At 40.4% G+C, this 18,040-nt stretch overlaps 4 protein-coding genes across 4 annotated transcripts; 2 read left to right on the top strand and 2 right to left on the bottom strand.

Annotated features, from left to right (window-relative positions):
- Positions 1-1,238: 1,238 nt before the first annotated feature.
- On the bottom strand, positions 1,239-3,536 carry nat8l2 (N-acetyltransferase 8-like 2). The gene is made up of 2 exons (XM_029151804.3): positions 3,330-3,536; positions 1,239-2,689 (listed from the first exon to the last, which is right to left on the bottom strand). The coding sequence occupies exon 2, from the start codon at positions 2,675-2,677 to the stop codon at positions 2,006-2,008; it is 672 nt and encodes a 223-aa protein (XP_029007637.1). The 5' UTR covers positions 2,678-2,689; positions 3,330-3,536; the 3' UTR covers positions 1,239-2,005.
- Positions 3,537-4,130: 594 nt separating this feature from the next.
- On the bottom strand, positions 4,131-5,279 carry LOC114856115 (adenosine receptor A1-like). Its single transcript, XM_055509201.1, is given in 2 exon segments — positions 4,131-4,767; positions 4,957-5,279. Coding segments are annotated over 2 exon segments (897 nt in total). The 3' UTR covers positions 4,131-4,193.
- A 4,065-nt stretch (positions 5,280-9,344) lies between these two features.
- On the top strand, positions 9,345-11,276 carry LOC114856059 (uncharacterized). Its single transcript, XM_029151675.3, has 6 exons — positions 9,345-9,503; positions 9,616-9,764; positions 9,875-9,948; positions 10,244-10,342; positions 10,708-10,806; positions 10,966-11,276. Exons 1-6 carry the CDS (start codon positions 9,396-9,398, stop codon positions 11,145-11,147), a joined length of 711 nt encoding a protein of 236 aa, XP_029007508.1. The 5' UTR covers positions 9,345-9,395; the 3' UTR covers positions 11,148-11,276.
- Positions 11,277-15,501: 4,225 nt separating this feature from the next.
- LOC114856060 (uncharacterized) lies at positions 15,502-17,521 on the top strand. The gene is made up of 6 exons (XM_029151676.3): positions 15,502-15,654; positions 15,800-15,954; positions 16,065-16,138; positions 16,456-16,554; positions 16,979-17,077; positions 17,243-17,521. Exons 1-6 carry the CDS (start codon positions 15,547-15,549, stop codon positions 17,395-17,397), a joined length of 690 nt encoding a protein of 229 aa, XP_029007509.1. The 5' UTR covers positions 15,502-15,546; the 3' UTR covers positions 17,398-17,521.
- The last annotated feature ends 519 nt before the right edge of the window (positions 17,522-18,040 follow it).

The raw sequence follows: 18,040 nt of genomic DNA on the forward strand, positions 1-18,040 counted from the left end.
TCCTTAAAAATTTGACTCTGGACAGCTTTATGACCCAATAAGGACACTCTGATTCTGTGTGTGAAAGGATGTGGGTGAACCCCATTTTTTTGTATAAAGCCACAGCAGCCACCCGTGTGGAACTGGCATGTCCAGACGGAACTACAGGGAAAAAACAGGACTTATATGTGAGACCTGTTCATCTTCAAATAAACTTCCTACGTATTACAGTAAGCATGTGTAGATATAATACGTGTGAACTCATATGGTTTAAGGCATGTACTAAAGTACACTCAGATTCAAAAACAGGTTCATAATAGGTAACTTCGTGACACACTAAATGACTTGCTGAACCTGTTCAGCCCTAGTTCAGTTGTAATGGACTTGTACAGTAAGCCATAACTCTTTCACCAAGGCAAATCAAACAGAATGCAATTTAAAACCTGGTGCACAACAATAAGACCAAGGAATAAAAACAAATCACAACCAGATGTACAGATGAAGCCTAAAATATTTTAACATTTATCAGCTGCATTTAACACTATCCCTACACCAATTAATTATTAAACACAGTGTGAACCTGGAGAAGAAGCCTTATAGTTTCACATCTGTGTGCAAATTTTACACACCGTTAGAGCACAATAAACGAAATTCCGAGATTTTTGCAAACGTACAAGGTTATAATAGGTAAAACGTATTTCTACAGCAACGCAATATATTTTAAAAACGTGTTTAAAATATGTTACACGAACAAAACTTGCGTAAAAGCCTAAAATTCTTTCTTGTTACACTGATAGCTACATGATATCACAGCGCTTTAATTAAAAGTGACGTTTTCTTACGTTATTCAAAGCAGCGGGGAAGATTGGTTCCACAACACAAAGTCCAGCTGCAGCGGCAGAGGTGAAGTGTGGACGCGAGAACGCATTTAAGCAGTTTAAAAGGTTACTTTAGTGGTTACGCGTCTTCTGGCGGCTGCCTAACTGTCACAAGACTGCGTCCATTGTCGTGTAGTGACGTCATCGGCAGTGACCCGAGGAGACGTAGCTGTTAGCCGCTAGCTTGTTTGTCACGTTCATACGGTCTCTTCGCGTCATCACAAAAGTAAAACTAAACTTTTCAGGAAGCAATCGGTAATTTTTACCTGCCCAAGACAAATTTATTTGTAGACAAGTTATTGATTTTTATTGTCCCATTGTAGATAAAGGAGGACCAACTATTTAGTGAAAGATGTCAAACTTCAATATGGCACAAATTGCTGAAGTATAGCAACTGGAGATTTATTGGATGTTGCTAGAAATTGTTGTTGAACTCAACTTAGGAAGTAGAGTGGATGTCCATCGAAGCAGTGTCAGAAGTACTTTGCAAACCAACAAAAACACAAAAGTGCAGACAATATACCATCTACAAAATTATTATGTGGAAACATTGATTTACTGCAAACTGTTTCTTTTGTAGATAGTGTAACACTTTGGAAATTCTTAAATATACAGAACTCAACATAGTTAGCGCATATTTGTAGTACGCTAAAACTAATGTTAAACATGATGCATAGGTTTTCTACAGGGATGTGGGGTTTGGACACAGCACCAGTAATGACATGCACTCTCATTGACCCAAATAGAAGCCTGTAACTTTACTTGTTAGACTTGTTTTTTCACAGGACGGTAACACTAGACCTAGATTTGTCGTAGATAGATTTGTGTAGATTTGTGTTGTAGATTATGACAGTATAGCAACAAGGCTGAGGTGACTGCTGTCCACTGTTCAGCAGTGCTCCCACACTCCCCTGAAACAAAAGTTAAGTGAGGTAATTTTTTTAAACAACAACAACAACATTCACGTTAACTAAAACAAGAGGACACAACAATCAACGATCACTGAATCATAGTCAAGTAAATTACAGGAGCACCAAATTGTCACGTGTCACAAAGTGCCTGTGACAATTAGTATTATCATTACTATCAATGTAAAAATAGATTTTAGTACAACAAATAGAATACAATCTGAGTGGCTTATTTCAGGGCTACACGTGTCTTTCCATGGTTAAAATTGTGACCCTGGCCAGCTTTAGGACCCAAAAAGGACACTCTGCGTCTGTGTGTGAAAAGATGTGGGTGAACCCCATTTTTTTGTACAAGGCCACAGCAGCCACCTGGGTGGAGCTGGTGGCGAGCACCACCTTCGAGCAGTTTTGTTCCTTGCAAAAGTCAAGTGCCGTCTGAGTCAACCTGACGCCCAGGCCCATTCGTCTACACAGCGGGGAAATAATCATTCTGAAGAGTTCTCCATACTTTTCTTTTCCACTTTGTTTTGCCACTACAGCCACTGTACCCAGGATTTGTGCTTTTCCATTGACCTCAGCCTCAGCCACCCAAAAGCAGTCATCTGGTCTGCTCAGGAAGTGCATAGGAATGTCCTGCATGTCTGTCTGGAGTCTCTTTCTGACATAGCAGGCAAACAACTCATAGCAGCAGTAGTAAATAAGGCTGAGCCAAACTGCTGGTAAAGCCACTGCCCCAAACACAGAGGCAAGAAGATAACCGGCAACACACAGAGTCAGGGTGATGCCGATGTAGAGAGGGCTGCTCACAGCGTTGTAAAAACACGGACCAATGTGCTCGAGGATGCCAGTCTTGAAGAGGGTGAGAACCTCCTCTTTGTCAGAGGAACGGTATCGGCGGATCACGAGCTGCATGTCCAGACGGAACTACAGGGAAAAAACAGGACTTATATGTGAGATCTGTTCATCTTCAAATAAACTTCCTACGTATTAACAGTAAGCATGTGTAGATATAGTACGTGTGAACTCATATGGTTTAAGGCATGTACTAAAGTACACTCAGATTCAAAAACAGGTTCATAATAGGTAACTTCGTGACACACTAAATGACTTGCTGTACCTGTTCAGCCCTAGTTCAGTTATAATGGACTTGTACAGTAAGCCATAACTCTTTCACCAAGGCAAATCAAACAGAATGCAATTTAAAACCTGGTGCACAACAATAAGACCAAGGAATAAAAACAAATCACAACCAGATGTACAGATGGAGTCTAAATATTTTAACATTTATCAGCTGCATTTAACAAATATTTCTACACCAATTAATCATTAAACACAAGGTGAACCTTGACAAGAAGCCTTATAGTTTCACATCTGAATTTGCACACCATTAGACCACAATAAACTTTTTGCAAGCTCATAAGATTTTCATAGGTAAACTGTGTTTCTACAGCAGCGCAGTCTATTTTAAAAATTAAAGCACACGGACAAAACTCGCTGCGTAAGTCATTCTTTCTGACAGCTACATGATATCACAGCGTTTCAACCGAAAGTGACGTTTTCTTACGTTATTCAGAGCAGCGGGGAAGATTGGTCCCACAACACAAAGTCCAGCTGCAGCGTCTGAGGTGAAGTGTGGACGCGAGGAGAAGCGCACTAAAGCCGTTTAAAATGTTACTTTAGTGGTTACGCGTCTTCTGGCGGCTGCGTGAACTTCGCTATCGCAAGTGATCGTCACAAGATTGCGTAGTGACGTCATCGGCCGTGAGCGGAAGAGGACCTGTAGCTGTTAGCCGCTAGCCTGTTTGTCATGGATTTTGCGGTCTTGCAATTTACATGTTGTCAGCGAAGGTTTGTGTGAGTAGAAGCGTCATGGACATTTTTTTGCACAATCGTAAAGGATTTGTTGGCTTGGTTGGGTCTGGGAGAAGATTTTGACTTGTGCTACCCAACAACAAAAATAAACAAACTAAAAGAAAAGCCTAATTATGGAGACAAATGAAAACATCAGAACACACACACAAATTAATTAGGTGTAATATTATCTCATATAACTTAATTCAAAATGTATAATGCTAATCTATATTAGAGTGAATATTAACATTTAATTGTATAATCACAAATGAATGAACGAATTAATCTGATGAACATGCAGGAATAAGTATTTTGTGTTTAATGTTGCAGAAATACTTCCTCTTGGCCTACAAACTATATCTTAAATAACTTACAGATGTACAAAATGTAATGCAAACAAGCTTTGTGGAAATATTAATATAAAATCGGCTCAAATATTTAATGTAGTTTATCTGATAATTAATGACCCACAGAAAAAATCTGATCTTTCTGTGGGCCTTTAATTCTTCACCCATTTATGCTGACACTTTTTTTGCTGCTGATGTCATTGTCTGTTGTTTGACTCGTCTGAGAACCATCATTTTGTCTCCAAGTATTGTCTCCATATCTTCAGGTATGCCTCCCTTATCTTTTGTACTTTGAAAGCATAAATAACTGGGTTTACAGCTGAGTTTGCATGTGAGAGCAGGATGCCAACATAGAAAGCTGTTGGTGGGACAACATTGGGTTCACCAAAGAAAGCAATGCAGTTCATTACGTTCAGAGGGAGCCAGGACAATGAAAACAGAACCAAAACCAGAGCCAGAGACCCAGCAAGCTGCTTCTCTTTCTCTAGGTAGTTCTAAGACTGTGTCTGAGTTCTGTTTCCTGGTTTGTCTCGAAGCCTCCGTTGAATGGTGTAGAACACACATGCGTACAAAACAGTCATCACCAGCAAAGGTGTCAGGTTGCAGATGAAAAAGCTGAAGTAAACCAGGTAAGTCATGGGGATCACTGCTATAAACTGGCAGGTGAAAGTAGAGTTGCCTGTGTTAGACAAGGTTTCATGGTTGTACCATCCAAACATGGGAGCAAAACTCAGTGGGATCGCAACAAGCCAACATGCTGCTACTGCAAAGCAGGAATGTCTCTGTGTGACAGAGCGTTTGTACCTGGACAGAAAGGATGCAATTACTGATTGCTCAACTGAACATTCAGATCAAATATCAGTTATTGCCCTCAAATATTAAATATCAACAGTTCAGACATAAATTCAGCTTTACAGATTCATATCTTAATCTTAAAAATAAAACGCTTCTGATGCTTCTGTCCTGGGACAATAAATCATGAAATCATCTCACCTGAGTGGAAAATACACCCGGAGGTAACGATCCACTGCAATAGCCACGAGACAAAAAACGGAGACCAAGGTGAAGAGGATGATGACGCAGCTGATGAAGAGGCAGCCGTGGAACGTGGTCTTGACCCGTCCGTCCACCACCACAGCCAGCGGTATGGCCACGCAGCCCACCATGAAGTCGGCCACAGCCAGAGAGACGATGAGACTGAAGGTGGGCTGTCGCATGCTTCTGCTGATCAGCACTGCCCAGATAACCAAGATGTTACCCAGACAGCAGCTCACGGCCACCAGCACCTCCACCGATGTGTACAACGCTTCTTCCATGTTTATTGTAACCAGCTCACGTTTTGTGATGGAGTCTTAATCTGATGTGGTCTGCTGAGGTATTTGAGTCAGTCCTCCACCTGTAGTGGTGTGTGAGCTTAAAAAGTGTAATAATAGATTGTTGCAGTTTTTTAAGCATCATTAAACAAACTATCTCCCCCAAAGCAGGAAACCACTAAACCACATCCTTAATGAAACTTATAGATCTGCCTGATTACAACACTGACTTATGAAACTGCATTTCTACATTTCAAGGTATGTCTTAAGTGGGACTTTATTAGGTGCCAAATCATGTCGAAAGTGTAGCCCGGGGACCAATCACAGCCAGGAGTCAGACTCCACATGGATCTCAGCTTTGATCTATTGATGTGTCATTTATAGTACACTGGCACTGCCAAAAACAACAGCTGAATCATAAAACCTTAAAACGTAATTCCTCCTATTACCACATGGAGGCAACACCACCTAATCCCATCTGACTCTGCATCCTTGTTGCAAACAGGTCTTGCTCATTGATGCCATGGCTAAAAAAAGGGGCAAGTGCACAGTGAGGGCTGTCACTTTCAATTAGAGATGGGAATTACAGTACTTGTTTTCATTATAATTTGTTCAGTCTGATCTGACTCTGATCTGAAGTTGTTCATGTCTGCCTGAGTGGCTTATGAAAAGTGCCAAAAATGTCAGAAATATTATTCCCATGGCATCTTCACCTTATCAAATGCGTCCTTCTTCGCCAAAACTTTGGACGGCTTTCCTTAGAGAAATAAGGAATCAAACACTATTACTGTCAGCTTTCAGATGTACCGTACTATGTACAATGTATAATGTTGCTCAGTTGGCATCACTTATCATCTCCTGTGCTGTAGCTCAGATCCATTCAAGGTATCGATTATAGACTTTACTAAATATAATTAATGATAATTCTGTGCAATATTTTATCAGGTGGAGAAAAACCAAACCTCTGTGGTAAATGTTCACACATCACATTGTCATCAACCAGAAAACAACTCCTAATCTTTCTCACTCCTTTAGTTCAGCAGTAAGAGACTAGAGGCCTGAATAAGAACATTTTGTTTTCAAAGTATAAACTGGGGGGGTAAAGCAGCATACAGTATACTGCACATTCATCTGCCACTTACAGCCAATGCAGAGACTCAGTTTCCTACATTACTTAGCATTTCATAACTCATGATTTCCATGTAGACTTACACAGCAAAATTTTATCTGTCATACAGAAATCTGCAGCAAAATGATGAGATGGAATAAAATTCAGTTATAACTAAATGATTATCTTCAATGAACACCTAATGTAATTTTCCACAGCTCGGCATGATGACATCCTAAAAACCAAATGTACAGGTTTGCTAATACAGAAATGTATAATCTTTCTTAATATTTTCTAGATATCATCATTCTTCATAAACCAAGCAAGAAGACAGTAAAAGACTGGACCGCTGCAATGTTCTTACACACACTCTAATTCTGCACTGCTACAGTACTTTACTGGTATCTTGTGTTGCGTAACTACAGTATCTCTAATATACAATTAAATATATAATTATTTAAACATATGGAATTTGCAGCGATTAGACAAGTGTTATTAAAAAGCTTTTGCATTTGTTTAACAGGTAGGAGAAATAATGTCACTGATGCTGAGCTGAAGCTGTCACAACCTCAGTCAACTACTTCACTGTCTTAGTCATTTCCGGTTTTATTTTGTCACCACTTCCTGTTTAGCTCCCATATCCAGTCAGACCAGCTTTACTTCCGGTCCCTGTTAACCTCACCTGCACATCATCGGTAATCAGTAGTTCAGTACTTAAGCACCACCTCTTACCCCAGCACCTTGCCAGATTGTCTGCATTCATTCCATGACCAGCATTCCAGCGTTGTCGAGTCTCCAGTTCCTGTGCATGATCCAGTTTGGTAATACCGTTTTGACTCTAGCCCAGTCTCTGATAGTCCAGTCTAGTTGTTTGACCTCTGCCTGTTTTTTGACCACGTCTTTGCCCACGCCTTGTCGGATCTTGTTTTTGGCAACCTGTGTATGACCATTGCCTGTCTGACTATGTTCTTATTAAAACATTTACTCAAGCCTCGCTGTGGATTTGGATCCTTCCACCATTGTTGTGTGTTTGTTTGTGTGCAAAAAAAGTCAATGACTAATCAAAATATTGTGAATATGCACATTGGAAAATATCGTGCTTTCAGCCAAGAACTTGGATATGTGAGTTTTTCATTTCTCTGCTTTGCTCTGTTCACAGAAAATGTAAACTGCACATCACTTAACCTCCCTGATATTAAAGCGGTGTCACTTCTTTTGGCCAAGTTAGTTCAAACAATCAAAAGCACACATATGGTTCTGGCTCCCTCCTGTTGTATTGGCTGGGATAATTATATTCACCCCCCTGCTGGCATGGAGTGGGTTAAGGAAGGGTTTAACTATATTTTCAAATTGCAGCAACACTAACTATAATAATTGTAAAACTCTCATACTCTGAAATATATTCACCAATCCTAATATAGCAGCAGTTACTGAAAATGTAATAAAAACATTTCCTGTGTGTCGAGACTTTCTTTGCATTTCTTTCATATCTCCAAATAATAGAAATTTCTGTTCAATGACAGATAAAACCTTGGATTAGCTGTATCATGAAGCCAGAATTGGTTACTTCAACATAATTAAACAATTTTATGTTAAAAGGTTCACTTCATTGTGATAACAAGCGATATAAAAATGTAAGATCCTATTAGTTAAAATTCCTATAATTTTTTGTGTTTTCTTTCTCAAAATGAAGTCATTAGTGGAGAAAATTCAAAAAATGTACAAATCAAACAAAGTTTTGATAACCATTTATTTATTTTATGAATTTAAGTAATCTCAGATCAGTTTGTAGATACAGTAAACATATAGTAACCTTGTCAGTGATAATTGAACCAATTGAACTCATCCATTCATCCATTTTCAGCTGCTTTATCCGGGGCAAAGAACTCCAGACTTCCCTCTCTCCAGACACTTTCTCCAGCTCTTCTGGTGGGACCCCAAGGCGTTCCCAGGCCAACCGAGAGACATAGTCCCTCCAGCGTGTCCTGGGTCTTCCCTGTGGCCTCCTACCAGTGGGACATGCCCGGAACACCTCCCCAGGAAGGGGTCCTGGAGGCATCTGAACCAGACGCCCGATCCACCTCAGATGGGTCCTTTCGATGTGGAGGAGCAGCGACTCTACTCTGTGCTCCTCTCGGGTGACAGAACTTTGCAGTACTTACTAATGACACTTGTTTAATATGATGTTGATGCTTAAATATTTATTAAACTCATAACAGTTGAAGGTTTTCCATATATACAGTACAGTTTGTTTGGTGTTATTTGACTTTTCAGATATGAATAAAAGGCAAAATTCTGTTCTTGCGTTTGTCACCATCTGCCTGAGAGGTTTTTATTTCATTACATTGTCATTTGAAAAATAAAGACAAATGTGACGTTGAAAATTGTTTTATAACTGTGCAATTGCACAAAACTTCTTAAACGTGTCAAAAATACCAGACAGAAATATTATTTTCATGATATCTTCACCTTATTAAATGTGGTTGTCTTTGCAAAAACGTTCAACACCCCTACTTTATGGGAATAAATGATCGACCTTCAAATCAACATTACTCTCAGCGATACTTGGACATTGGACCCGGGCCTAAGTACGATGTTGTACAGTTGGGTAACATCTTTTGTGGCAGTGGCTCAAATCAATTCTACATACTGTATTGATTGCAAACTTTACTAGATATAATTTATCATTGTTCTGTGCAGTGCTTTTTTAGATTAACAAAAACAAAACTTTGTGATAAATGTTTACACTTCACTTCTGTCATAAATCGAAAAAGAACTCGTAATCCTTCTCACACCTTTTCTTTAGCTTTAGAACTGCAGAACTTACATGTGAGTTTCTTTGATGTGCACACAAAGCTACAACAGACGTACCAACATCGTAGGGTTAACAGTCAATGTAGTGGTTATTGTGTCCTCCCAGTGAGGGGTGGGTAGAAGTAGGACAAAAACAATTGGCCAGTGATATCTATATAAAACAGATGTGAGAGTGACACAGAGGCATCGGAGACAGGATGAAGACTTTGTGTGTTGCTGTTGTTGTGCTGAGTCTCACCTCAGTGTGTCAGTCTGCACCGTTGACCTGTGAGCAGCTGAATAAGCCACTCGACAAAAGTCCAGACGTAAGAGTCTTTCTACATTTATAATGTATTGATGCTATTGATGCTAAAACTTTACATATATTGCAGATTTTAGGGATTTAAGGGATTTTGTTCCCTTTTCATCTTTTTGCAGTTGTCTGGAAGATGGTATATGATAGCGCTGAGCTCAGACGTCTGTCTGATTCCAAGCCTCCTGAATGCCTTGTTTTGGCCCAGTCTTGTTATTGACTTTAAAGAACAGGACACACCAAACCTCTACAATGCCAACGTTACGTTCAACATGTAAGACATATGTTTTTAATCATGCTCTTGTTGGTGTTATGTTTCTTATTGTGATCAAGTTGATAGTGATCAGTCAAAGTTGATTCATACATGTTTCACATGTTTGGCAGGCATGACTTTTGTGACTCAAAAGTTGAAACCTTCTTCCTTAAAAGCAGCAGCCTTTTTGATGTGGACAGCAACAGTAAGAGCTTAAATTAGTTTGTGCATTGTTGTTTCTTTTATAATTGTCACTTTTATTTTGCACATTACTGACTTTTTATCCTGTTAACTTGTTTGTTCTCTCTTTGTGATTAGTAATGTAACATATTGCTAAAGATTAAACCATTATTATTAAAAAGATTTAAACATAATATGAAATACAAAACAACATGTTGGGCCCCTGGGACTCCGGTCTCATTATTTGCTTCGTTTCTGGTACCATGTTTTTGTTTTCTTAAATGGTACCATGTTATTTGATTATATTGTGTTTCCATCAGATTCTCCAACTGGTGAGCCTGATACGCTGCTGCACACTGGCTGTCCTGACTGCCTCGTTATCAAGGGGAATGATGGCATCAACTTGCTCATGTACTTCAGTAAGAGACGGGGCCGCCCGCCATCATCACTTTTGGGGTTTTTGGACCGTGTACTAAAATTTATAAAGAAATGTGTCAGATGTTTGAACCAGAATAACTTAAGAAATCAAGTCAGCTGGTTTAGAAACAGCTGGCTGGGCCCCACAGAGCCTGATCAGGTACTGCTAACAACCTCTAGCCTCTAGCCCTTATTTATAAGTTACATCTTAAACAAACAAAGCCGATGTGAAGGAATATAACCGCGTTGAATGTCAAAATGAACAGTGGAGTTAAGGCCACAGCGCTAATATACTTTTGTAATGCAGTAATTTAAACATATGAAGTGTAACAAATGTCATTAAAAGGCGTTTGCGTTTGTTTAACAGGTAGGAGAAAAACTGTCACTGATGCTGAGCTGAAGGAGTTTGAGACACAGTCAGAATGTATGGGCTGGTTCAAACCGGAGGTCCTAAACACAGTCCATGGTGAGAATGAGCAAAGACTGTTGGTGTACATACAAAGTTAATGACTGGTCAAGTTATTACAGTATGAAAATACATATTGGAAAATGCTGTACTTTAATTTCAGGATAAGGATTCATAGCATTGACAAGTTTTCAAGTCTCTGCGTTGCTCTGTTCACAGAATACCAAGAATGCAAGTCCTTAGATGACGACAATGAGGACTTTTCAACTTTGACGGCCAAGATGGGTCAACGAATGAAAAGCTCATACACGGGTCCCCTTCAATGTATTGCACAGGATATTTTTTATTACCCCCGTGTTGCCTTTGAGTGGATTCAAGAAAGGTTTTACAGCCTTCTGTGAATGAACAAATAAAAACTACACTAAATGTGAAACACTGCAACTATTTCAGCTGCTTTCAGTGTTTTGTGAGCTTTCAGCAGTTTTTAGCATTTATTTTAAAATAAATTCAGCTTTGTATAATTCACAGTTCTTTTCTGGTTCTGATCCATTTTTTGTTGTCAAAAACAGATGTGTCACATTTAAACTGGGGAGCAGATCTAAAGCAAACAACCTTTAATCAGACACAGTTATCTGTAGTTGTGTAATTTAGACTCTGGCCATAGTCCGACCTTAAAAAGGTTAATGGCCTTCACTTATACTATATTTGACGACCGCGGGGTCGACATTTGCAACAGGCAGCCAAACTAGCCTCTGCTGCTAACTGTGCTAGTCAGTTGAGAGTGCCCGGGCCCCACACACTGCATGACCCCAGGCAACTCGCAAGAGCAAGAAGGGAGAGAAGCACGTTGGTCTTTTGCTACCATCCAGGTTAGCACTCACATGGCCAGTTAATTTTCGAACATTGAATGCATCTCACAACACCGAGGGTCACTCATACAGTACACACATCCTCCTCCACTGGGGTGCCACACACAAAATAACAAGGACACATTACAGAGACACAAACAAACGGCTGAATTATTTTCCCTAACTTACACCAATCACTGAAACCTTTACTTTTACTATAACATTGCAAACACAAGTTGCTGTTATTTTCCCATCAGCCTTAGCAGCTCAAGGGGAGAATAACCGCCCCCCTTTGGCTGCTACACTGCCCCCACCCAAGAGGGTTAAGTGTCCCCACAACCCTTAACAGAACGTCCCACCACAAAGTCTGCTAACCTTCGGGTCAAACAGCGAGCTTGTCTGGGCCTCAGAGTTTTTTCCTGGAGAAGAGGCAGGAACAATGTCAGCCTGGGCCACGGGAGCACGAGGGTGGTACGATGTCAACCGGTCCTGGTGAAGCACCACCTTCCGACTCTGGTCTGGCAGGCGGACCCGATAGACCACCTTGGAAATACGGTCCAGAATTTCCCCAGGTCCTTGCCAGTGACTCATGGGTTTAGGTGACAGCCCCCTCTTCCTCACTGGGCTGTACACCCAAACCTTATCTCCAGCCGAGAAGGCGAGCTCATGTGTATGAGCCTCATACGCCCTCTTTTGTTTAGCCCCAGCGCCCCATTTGGCTGTAACGGCCAGCTGGTGCACCTCACCCAGCTGCTCCTTCAACAATCGGGCATAATCCATTCCGGCTCGCCCCAAAAGCTCTGGCTCCGTTGGCAGCCTGTCCACCAAGTCCATAGGAGTCCGCAGCTCCCGGCCGAACATCAACAGTGCCGGAGTGCAATTACTGGACTCTTGCAAAGCACTCCGATATGCCTACAAGAACAGGGGGAAGATGCTGGTCCCAGTTCTTTTGATGCCGGCTAGTGAGGGTGGCAAGTTGTGTGGCCAGAGTGTGGTTAAACCGCTCCACAAGTCCGTCACTCTGAAGATGAAGCGGCATGGTCCGTGTCCAGCCTCAGACAAACCTCACCGAACACACAGCTCCTAAGGGTCCACCCCTGGTCGCTGTGGAGCTCAGCTGGTACACCAAAGCTAGTAAACATGAGGTCCATTTGCGCCATTGTAGTAGCACATTGTAGTAGCAGGCATACGACACCACGTATGCCTCCGGCCATTTTGTAAAATAGTCCATTGCAACAAGGACATACTTGCCTAAAATGCCCACCCTGCGCTGCCCCCCACCACCACCCCCAGAGTTTTCTTTCCTGGCTGCGGTGTCTTCTCACCGGTCACTGTCAATAGCTTTGTGGTGGTGGGAATCCAGCCAACAGTCCCTGGTAGGAACCCCTTGCGTATTAGGCTTATGGTGGCTCCAGTGTCCACCAATGCATGGCAGGGGTGTCCGTCAACTCTGCAGTACGCACACAGACAGTCCCTGTGTGTTCTCACAGCGCCCCACCATGGGCCTGTAATGGCTGAGGGGTGTCTGCTGGTGGGGTGAGGGTCCCCTCACTGTCTCACTTCGAGTTTGTTTCCCGGCTGGTCCCCCGTTCTGTCCCTGCGTGCCAAGGCGAACGAAGTGCCCCAATTCCCCACAGCGGTGACAGCGTTTGTCTCAATGCACACACCCCCTCGCAGCTTGTTTAAGTCCGTCATTGTCATTTGCCGTGAAATACTTTTTTCCATGAACTCCACCATTCATAAGAGATTTAAATTAATAATGTCTACATAAAACACCTTTATTCTAATCGGTTCCAGTTCAGTGAGCGCTGCAGCGGTCTTAGGCCCAGCCCCCAAAGGCTCTTATTGGTACTTATCAACAACCAGTGAACCTCCTGTGACCCATTGTTTGTCTGTATTTGTATTCAGAGCCAGTGAGCAACGGACTTTCCACATATTAATAATAAAAACAAACTCCTCATAGGTTGACCTCCATTGTAAAACTGTTCCCCTTGTCACAGAAACATAAAGTGGTCCACAACACAGAACCTTCTTCCCATATTTACTTTTTTGTTCCCGCGACAGACACATCTGACCAATAAGCAAAGACAACATTGTCACGTGGTTTGAAGTGACGTGGTTTGGCTTGGATTTTTCTGTGAAATGGAACCGAACCAAGGATAAATTGCTACAACTTTACAAAGTCATCAACTGATTAAGTATTTTTATATTAATTATATACTTGTTATATATACTCTTTAGAAATAAAAAGAAAAAGGAAAAAAAGAATTAAAAAATATATAATACTCGAGGGCCGGATGTCCCTGCTGATTTGGCAAGTTGTTACCCCAGACACTTCAGGAGCACAATGTGCCAAGTGCTGCTCCAAACAGCTTTGGCAAGAAAGTCAAGAGAAAAAAATCAGCAAATTTACAAATGGAGCAAGTTTTTCATAACCATTTATTTTTTTTTTTACAAATTTAACCCATTCCAGATCAGTTTGCAGATACACATACTGTACAGTACAGTACCTACTCATACAAATTCTATTCAGCACTTAGGTGTGCACTTCCCCTATCCACACGTTCATCCTAAATTTCCTCTTTGTATTTTCTGCATCCTTAACGTTATTGTATGTATGCAAATTGTATTTAATCTTATTGTATTGGCTTTTTGCACTGTACACCCCTTCCCACCCTCTCTTCCTTGACTGTGTTTAGGACAGCAAACAATTCCTTGTGTGTGCAAAGACACTTTGCAATAAACTGTTGTGAAACTTCTTCCTCTACCTTAATATAAAATGCTTCTGACTTGGAAAACATTTATTGCAAGGCCTCCTAAGCAGAGAATCATTTGGACAAACTGATCATTTGTGATCTGGAAGCACACTAGCGAAGCTCGCCCCCAGTTTGCGTTTGGGATAGTATTTGTGCAAATAAAGACTTGTTCCTGCAAGAGCTTGTGACTCTTGTTTAAAATAATCTTGATGCATAGATATTTATTAAACTTATAACATTTAAACATTTTTTTATATACAGATCTTTGTTGCTCTTTGACTTTCCAGATATGAATGAAAGCAAAATCTTTCTGTTGGAGTTGCTCATGTCTCCCTGAGAGACTTTTATTTAATTATCAAAAATATTAAAAATTAAAAAAAGACAAAATTTTTCATAACCTTGTAAATGCACAAAACTGGTCAAACGTGTCAAAAACATCAGAAAAAGGATTATTTCCGTGGTAGGTTCACCTTATCAAATGTCTGTCTTTGTAGTTTCAACACCCCTGCCTTATGGGAATAAAGGATCAACCTTCAAACCAACGTTATAGGCAACTGGACACTGGACCCTGGACCAAGTACAATGTTGCACAGTTAAATAACATTTTTTGTGCTCTGGCCTAAATCCATTGTAGATATTGATTGCAAACTTTAGTACATATTGTGTGTGTGTGGGGGTGTTTCACCCGTCATTGCCGTATGCATTTGGTGGCAGTGTTGCTGACTCACATCCAGTTACTCCGCTGAGGGCCTTGTGTCAGTAGAGCCATGATTCAGGTCTCTGCTGTGAACCGAGCTGCTAACCGAACATTTAGCCTAGCCTCTACTGGCTTGTAGGTCAACAATCATTACAATATACTATTTTATCGTTCTGCTATGCAATGCTTTATTAGTTTAACAGAAAGAAATCTCTGTGGTAAATTTGCACACTTCACATTATCTTAAACCAGAACACAACTCCTAACCCTTCTCAGTGTATTTCATCAGCTTTGGGCCTGCACTTGCATGTTAGTTTGTTTGTTTGACGTGCACACAAAGCTGGGTGACAAAACAGAGGTGCCAACATCTGGGGGTTAACAGTCAATGTAGCTGTTCTTTCCTCCCAGTGAGGGGTGGGTAGAAGTAGAACAAAGACAATTGGTCAGTGATATCTATATAAAACAGATGTGAGAGTGACACAGAGGCATTGGAGAAACGATGAAGACTTTGTGTGTTGCTATTGTTGTGCTGAGTCTCACCTCAGTGTGTCAGTCAACAGCGCTGACCTGTGAGCAGTTGAAAAAGCCACTCGACCAAAGTCCAGATGTAAGAGTCTTTGTACATTTTTAAACTATGAAACTCATAACGTATTCATATAAATTTAAAACTCACATTTGCAGTACAACATGTACATATTTTGAAAATTTTAGTTTACCGTAATTAGATTTGTTGCCTTCTCATCTTTTTGCAGGTGTCTGGAAGATGGTACATGATAGCGCTGAGCTCAGACATCTGTCTGATTCCAACCCTCCTGAATTCCTTGCTTTGGCCCAGTGTTGTTGTAGACGTTACAGCACAGGACCAAACCACACCAAACATCTACAATGCCAACTTTACATTCAACATGTAAGACACATGTTTTTGTTAATATCCTTATTGGTTTAATTGTTTTAATAGTTGTGAAGTTGATAATGATCAGTCAAAGTTGATTTATACATGTTTCACATGTTTGGCAGGCATGACTTTTGTGACTCAGAGGTTGAAACCTTTGTCCTTAAAAGCAGCAGCCTTTTTGATGTGGACAGCAACAGTAAGAGCTTAAATTAGTTTGTGCATTGTTGTTTCTTTTAGAATTGTGACTTTTATTTTTTACATTACTGACTTTTTATCCTGTTAACTTGTTTGTTCTCTCTTTGTGATTAGAAATGTAACATATTGGTGAAGATTGAGTCATTGTTATTAAAAAGATTTAAGCATATTATGAAATATATAGTCCTATATATATATATATATATATATATATATATATAGTGGGACTCCGGTCTCATTATTTGCTTCGTTTCTGGTACCATGTTTTTGTTTTCTTAAATGGTACCATGTTATTTGATTATATTGTGTTTCCATCAGATGCTCCAACTGGTGAGCCTGATACGCTGCTGCACACTGGCTGTCCTGACTGCCTCGTTATCAAGGGGAATGATGACATCAACTTGCTCATGTACCTCAGTAAGAGACGGGGCCGCCCGCCATCATCACTTTTCGGGTTTTGGACTGTGTACTAAAATTTATAAAGGAGAAATGTTTTAGATTTTTATTTTTTGAACCAGAATAACACAAGATAATAAGTAAGCTGATTTAAGAACTGGTTATTATTAATGTTATTATTATTAATTGTATGATCTTCCCTAGTATTTTCTAAATATCTTGTTCATAAGTGTTCATAAGCAAAACAGTAAGACAGTAAAGAACTGAACCACTGTCACACCCCCAGCCACACTCTATCTCATACTGAGCTGCTACTTTACTGGTATCTTGTGTTGTGTAACTACAGTATCTCTAATATACTTTTGAAATGCAGTAATTTGAACATATGAAATGTGCAGGGATGAGACATGAATGTCATTAAAAGGCGTTTGCGTTTGTTTAACAGGTAGGAGAAAAACTGTCACTGATGCTGAGCTGAAGGAGTTTGAGACACAGTCAGAATGTATGGGCTGGTCCAAACCAGAGGTTCTAAACACAGTCCATGGTGAGAAATGAGCAAAGACTGTTGGTGTACATATAAAGTTAATAACTGGTCAGGTTACTACAGTATGAAAATGCACATTGGAAAATGCTGCATTTTAATCTCAGCATTAAGATTCATAGCATTGACGTGTGAAGTTTACAGTTCTCTGCGTTGCTCTGTTCACAGAATACAAAGACTGCAAGTCCTTTGATGACGACAATGAGCATGATGTTTCAACTTTATTGGCCAAGATGGGTCAACGAATGAAAAGCTCATTTATGTCTCCTCTTCGATGTATTGGACAGTATATTTTTAACATCCCTTCCATTGGGTGGACATAGAAAGAGTTGAACAGCCTTCTGTGAATGAACAAATAAAAACTACACTAAATGTGAAACACTGCAACTATTTCAGCTGTTTTTTTCTAGCATTACTTTTAAAATAAATTCAGCTTTGTAGCATTCACAGATGATTCATTGTTTGTTGTCAAACCCAGATGTGTCACATGTAAACTGGAAAGTTGATCTAAAGCAAACAACCTTTAATCCAACACAGTTATCTGTAGTTGTGTAATTCAGACTCTGGCCAAAGTCCGACCTTAAACAGGTTAATGGCAACAGGGACATTATATATTAAATGCCTTTCACTTATATTATACTAAGAATATATTATACACCTATATATGTACTGTATACTGAGTAGTAATGAACTACTGGGTTTTCTAAATATACCCATTCCTACTAGAAGGTGGTCAAATGATCTGCTCGGCTAGCTGAGACCCTGAATCATCTGTGAACAGCTGCCTTTGTTAGGTAAAGAGGGCCATCACTGACGCACTCTAGGTGGTGGGTTGCGTGGGCTTGCTGACCCTGCTCCTGTCTGCAAGGCTGCACAGTTCCTATGAGTCTATGAGTGACATCCACTGTTACAATGTTCAACCGCTATGTGTTTGGATTTACAACGTGAAAGGACGAGTGTCATTGT

The sequence above is a fragment of the Betta splendens genome, chromosome 5 (genome assembly GCF_900634795.4).
Source record: "Betta splendens chromosome 5, fBetSpl5.4, whole genome shotgun sequence".
Taxonomy (NCBI): Eukaryota; Metazoa; Chordata; class Actinopteri; order Anabantiformes; family Osphronemidae; genus Betta; species Betta splendens.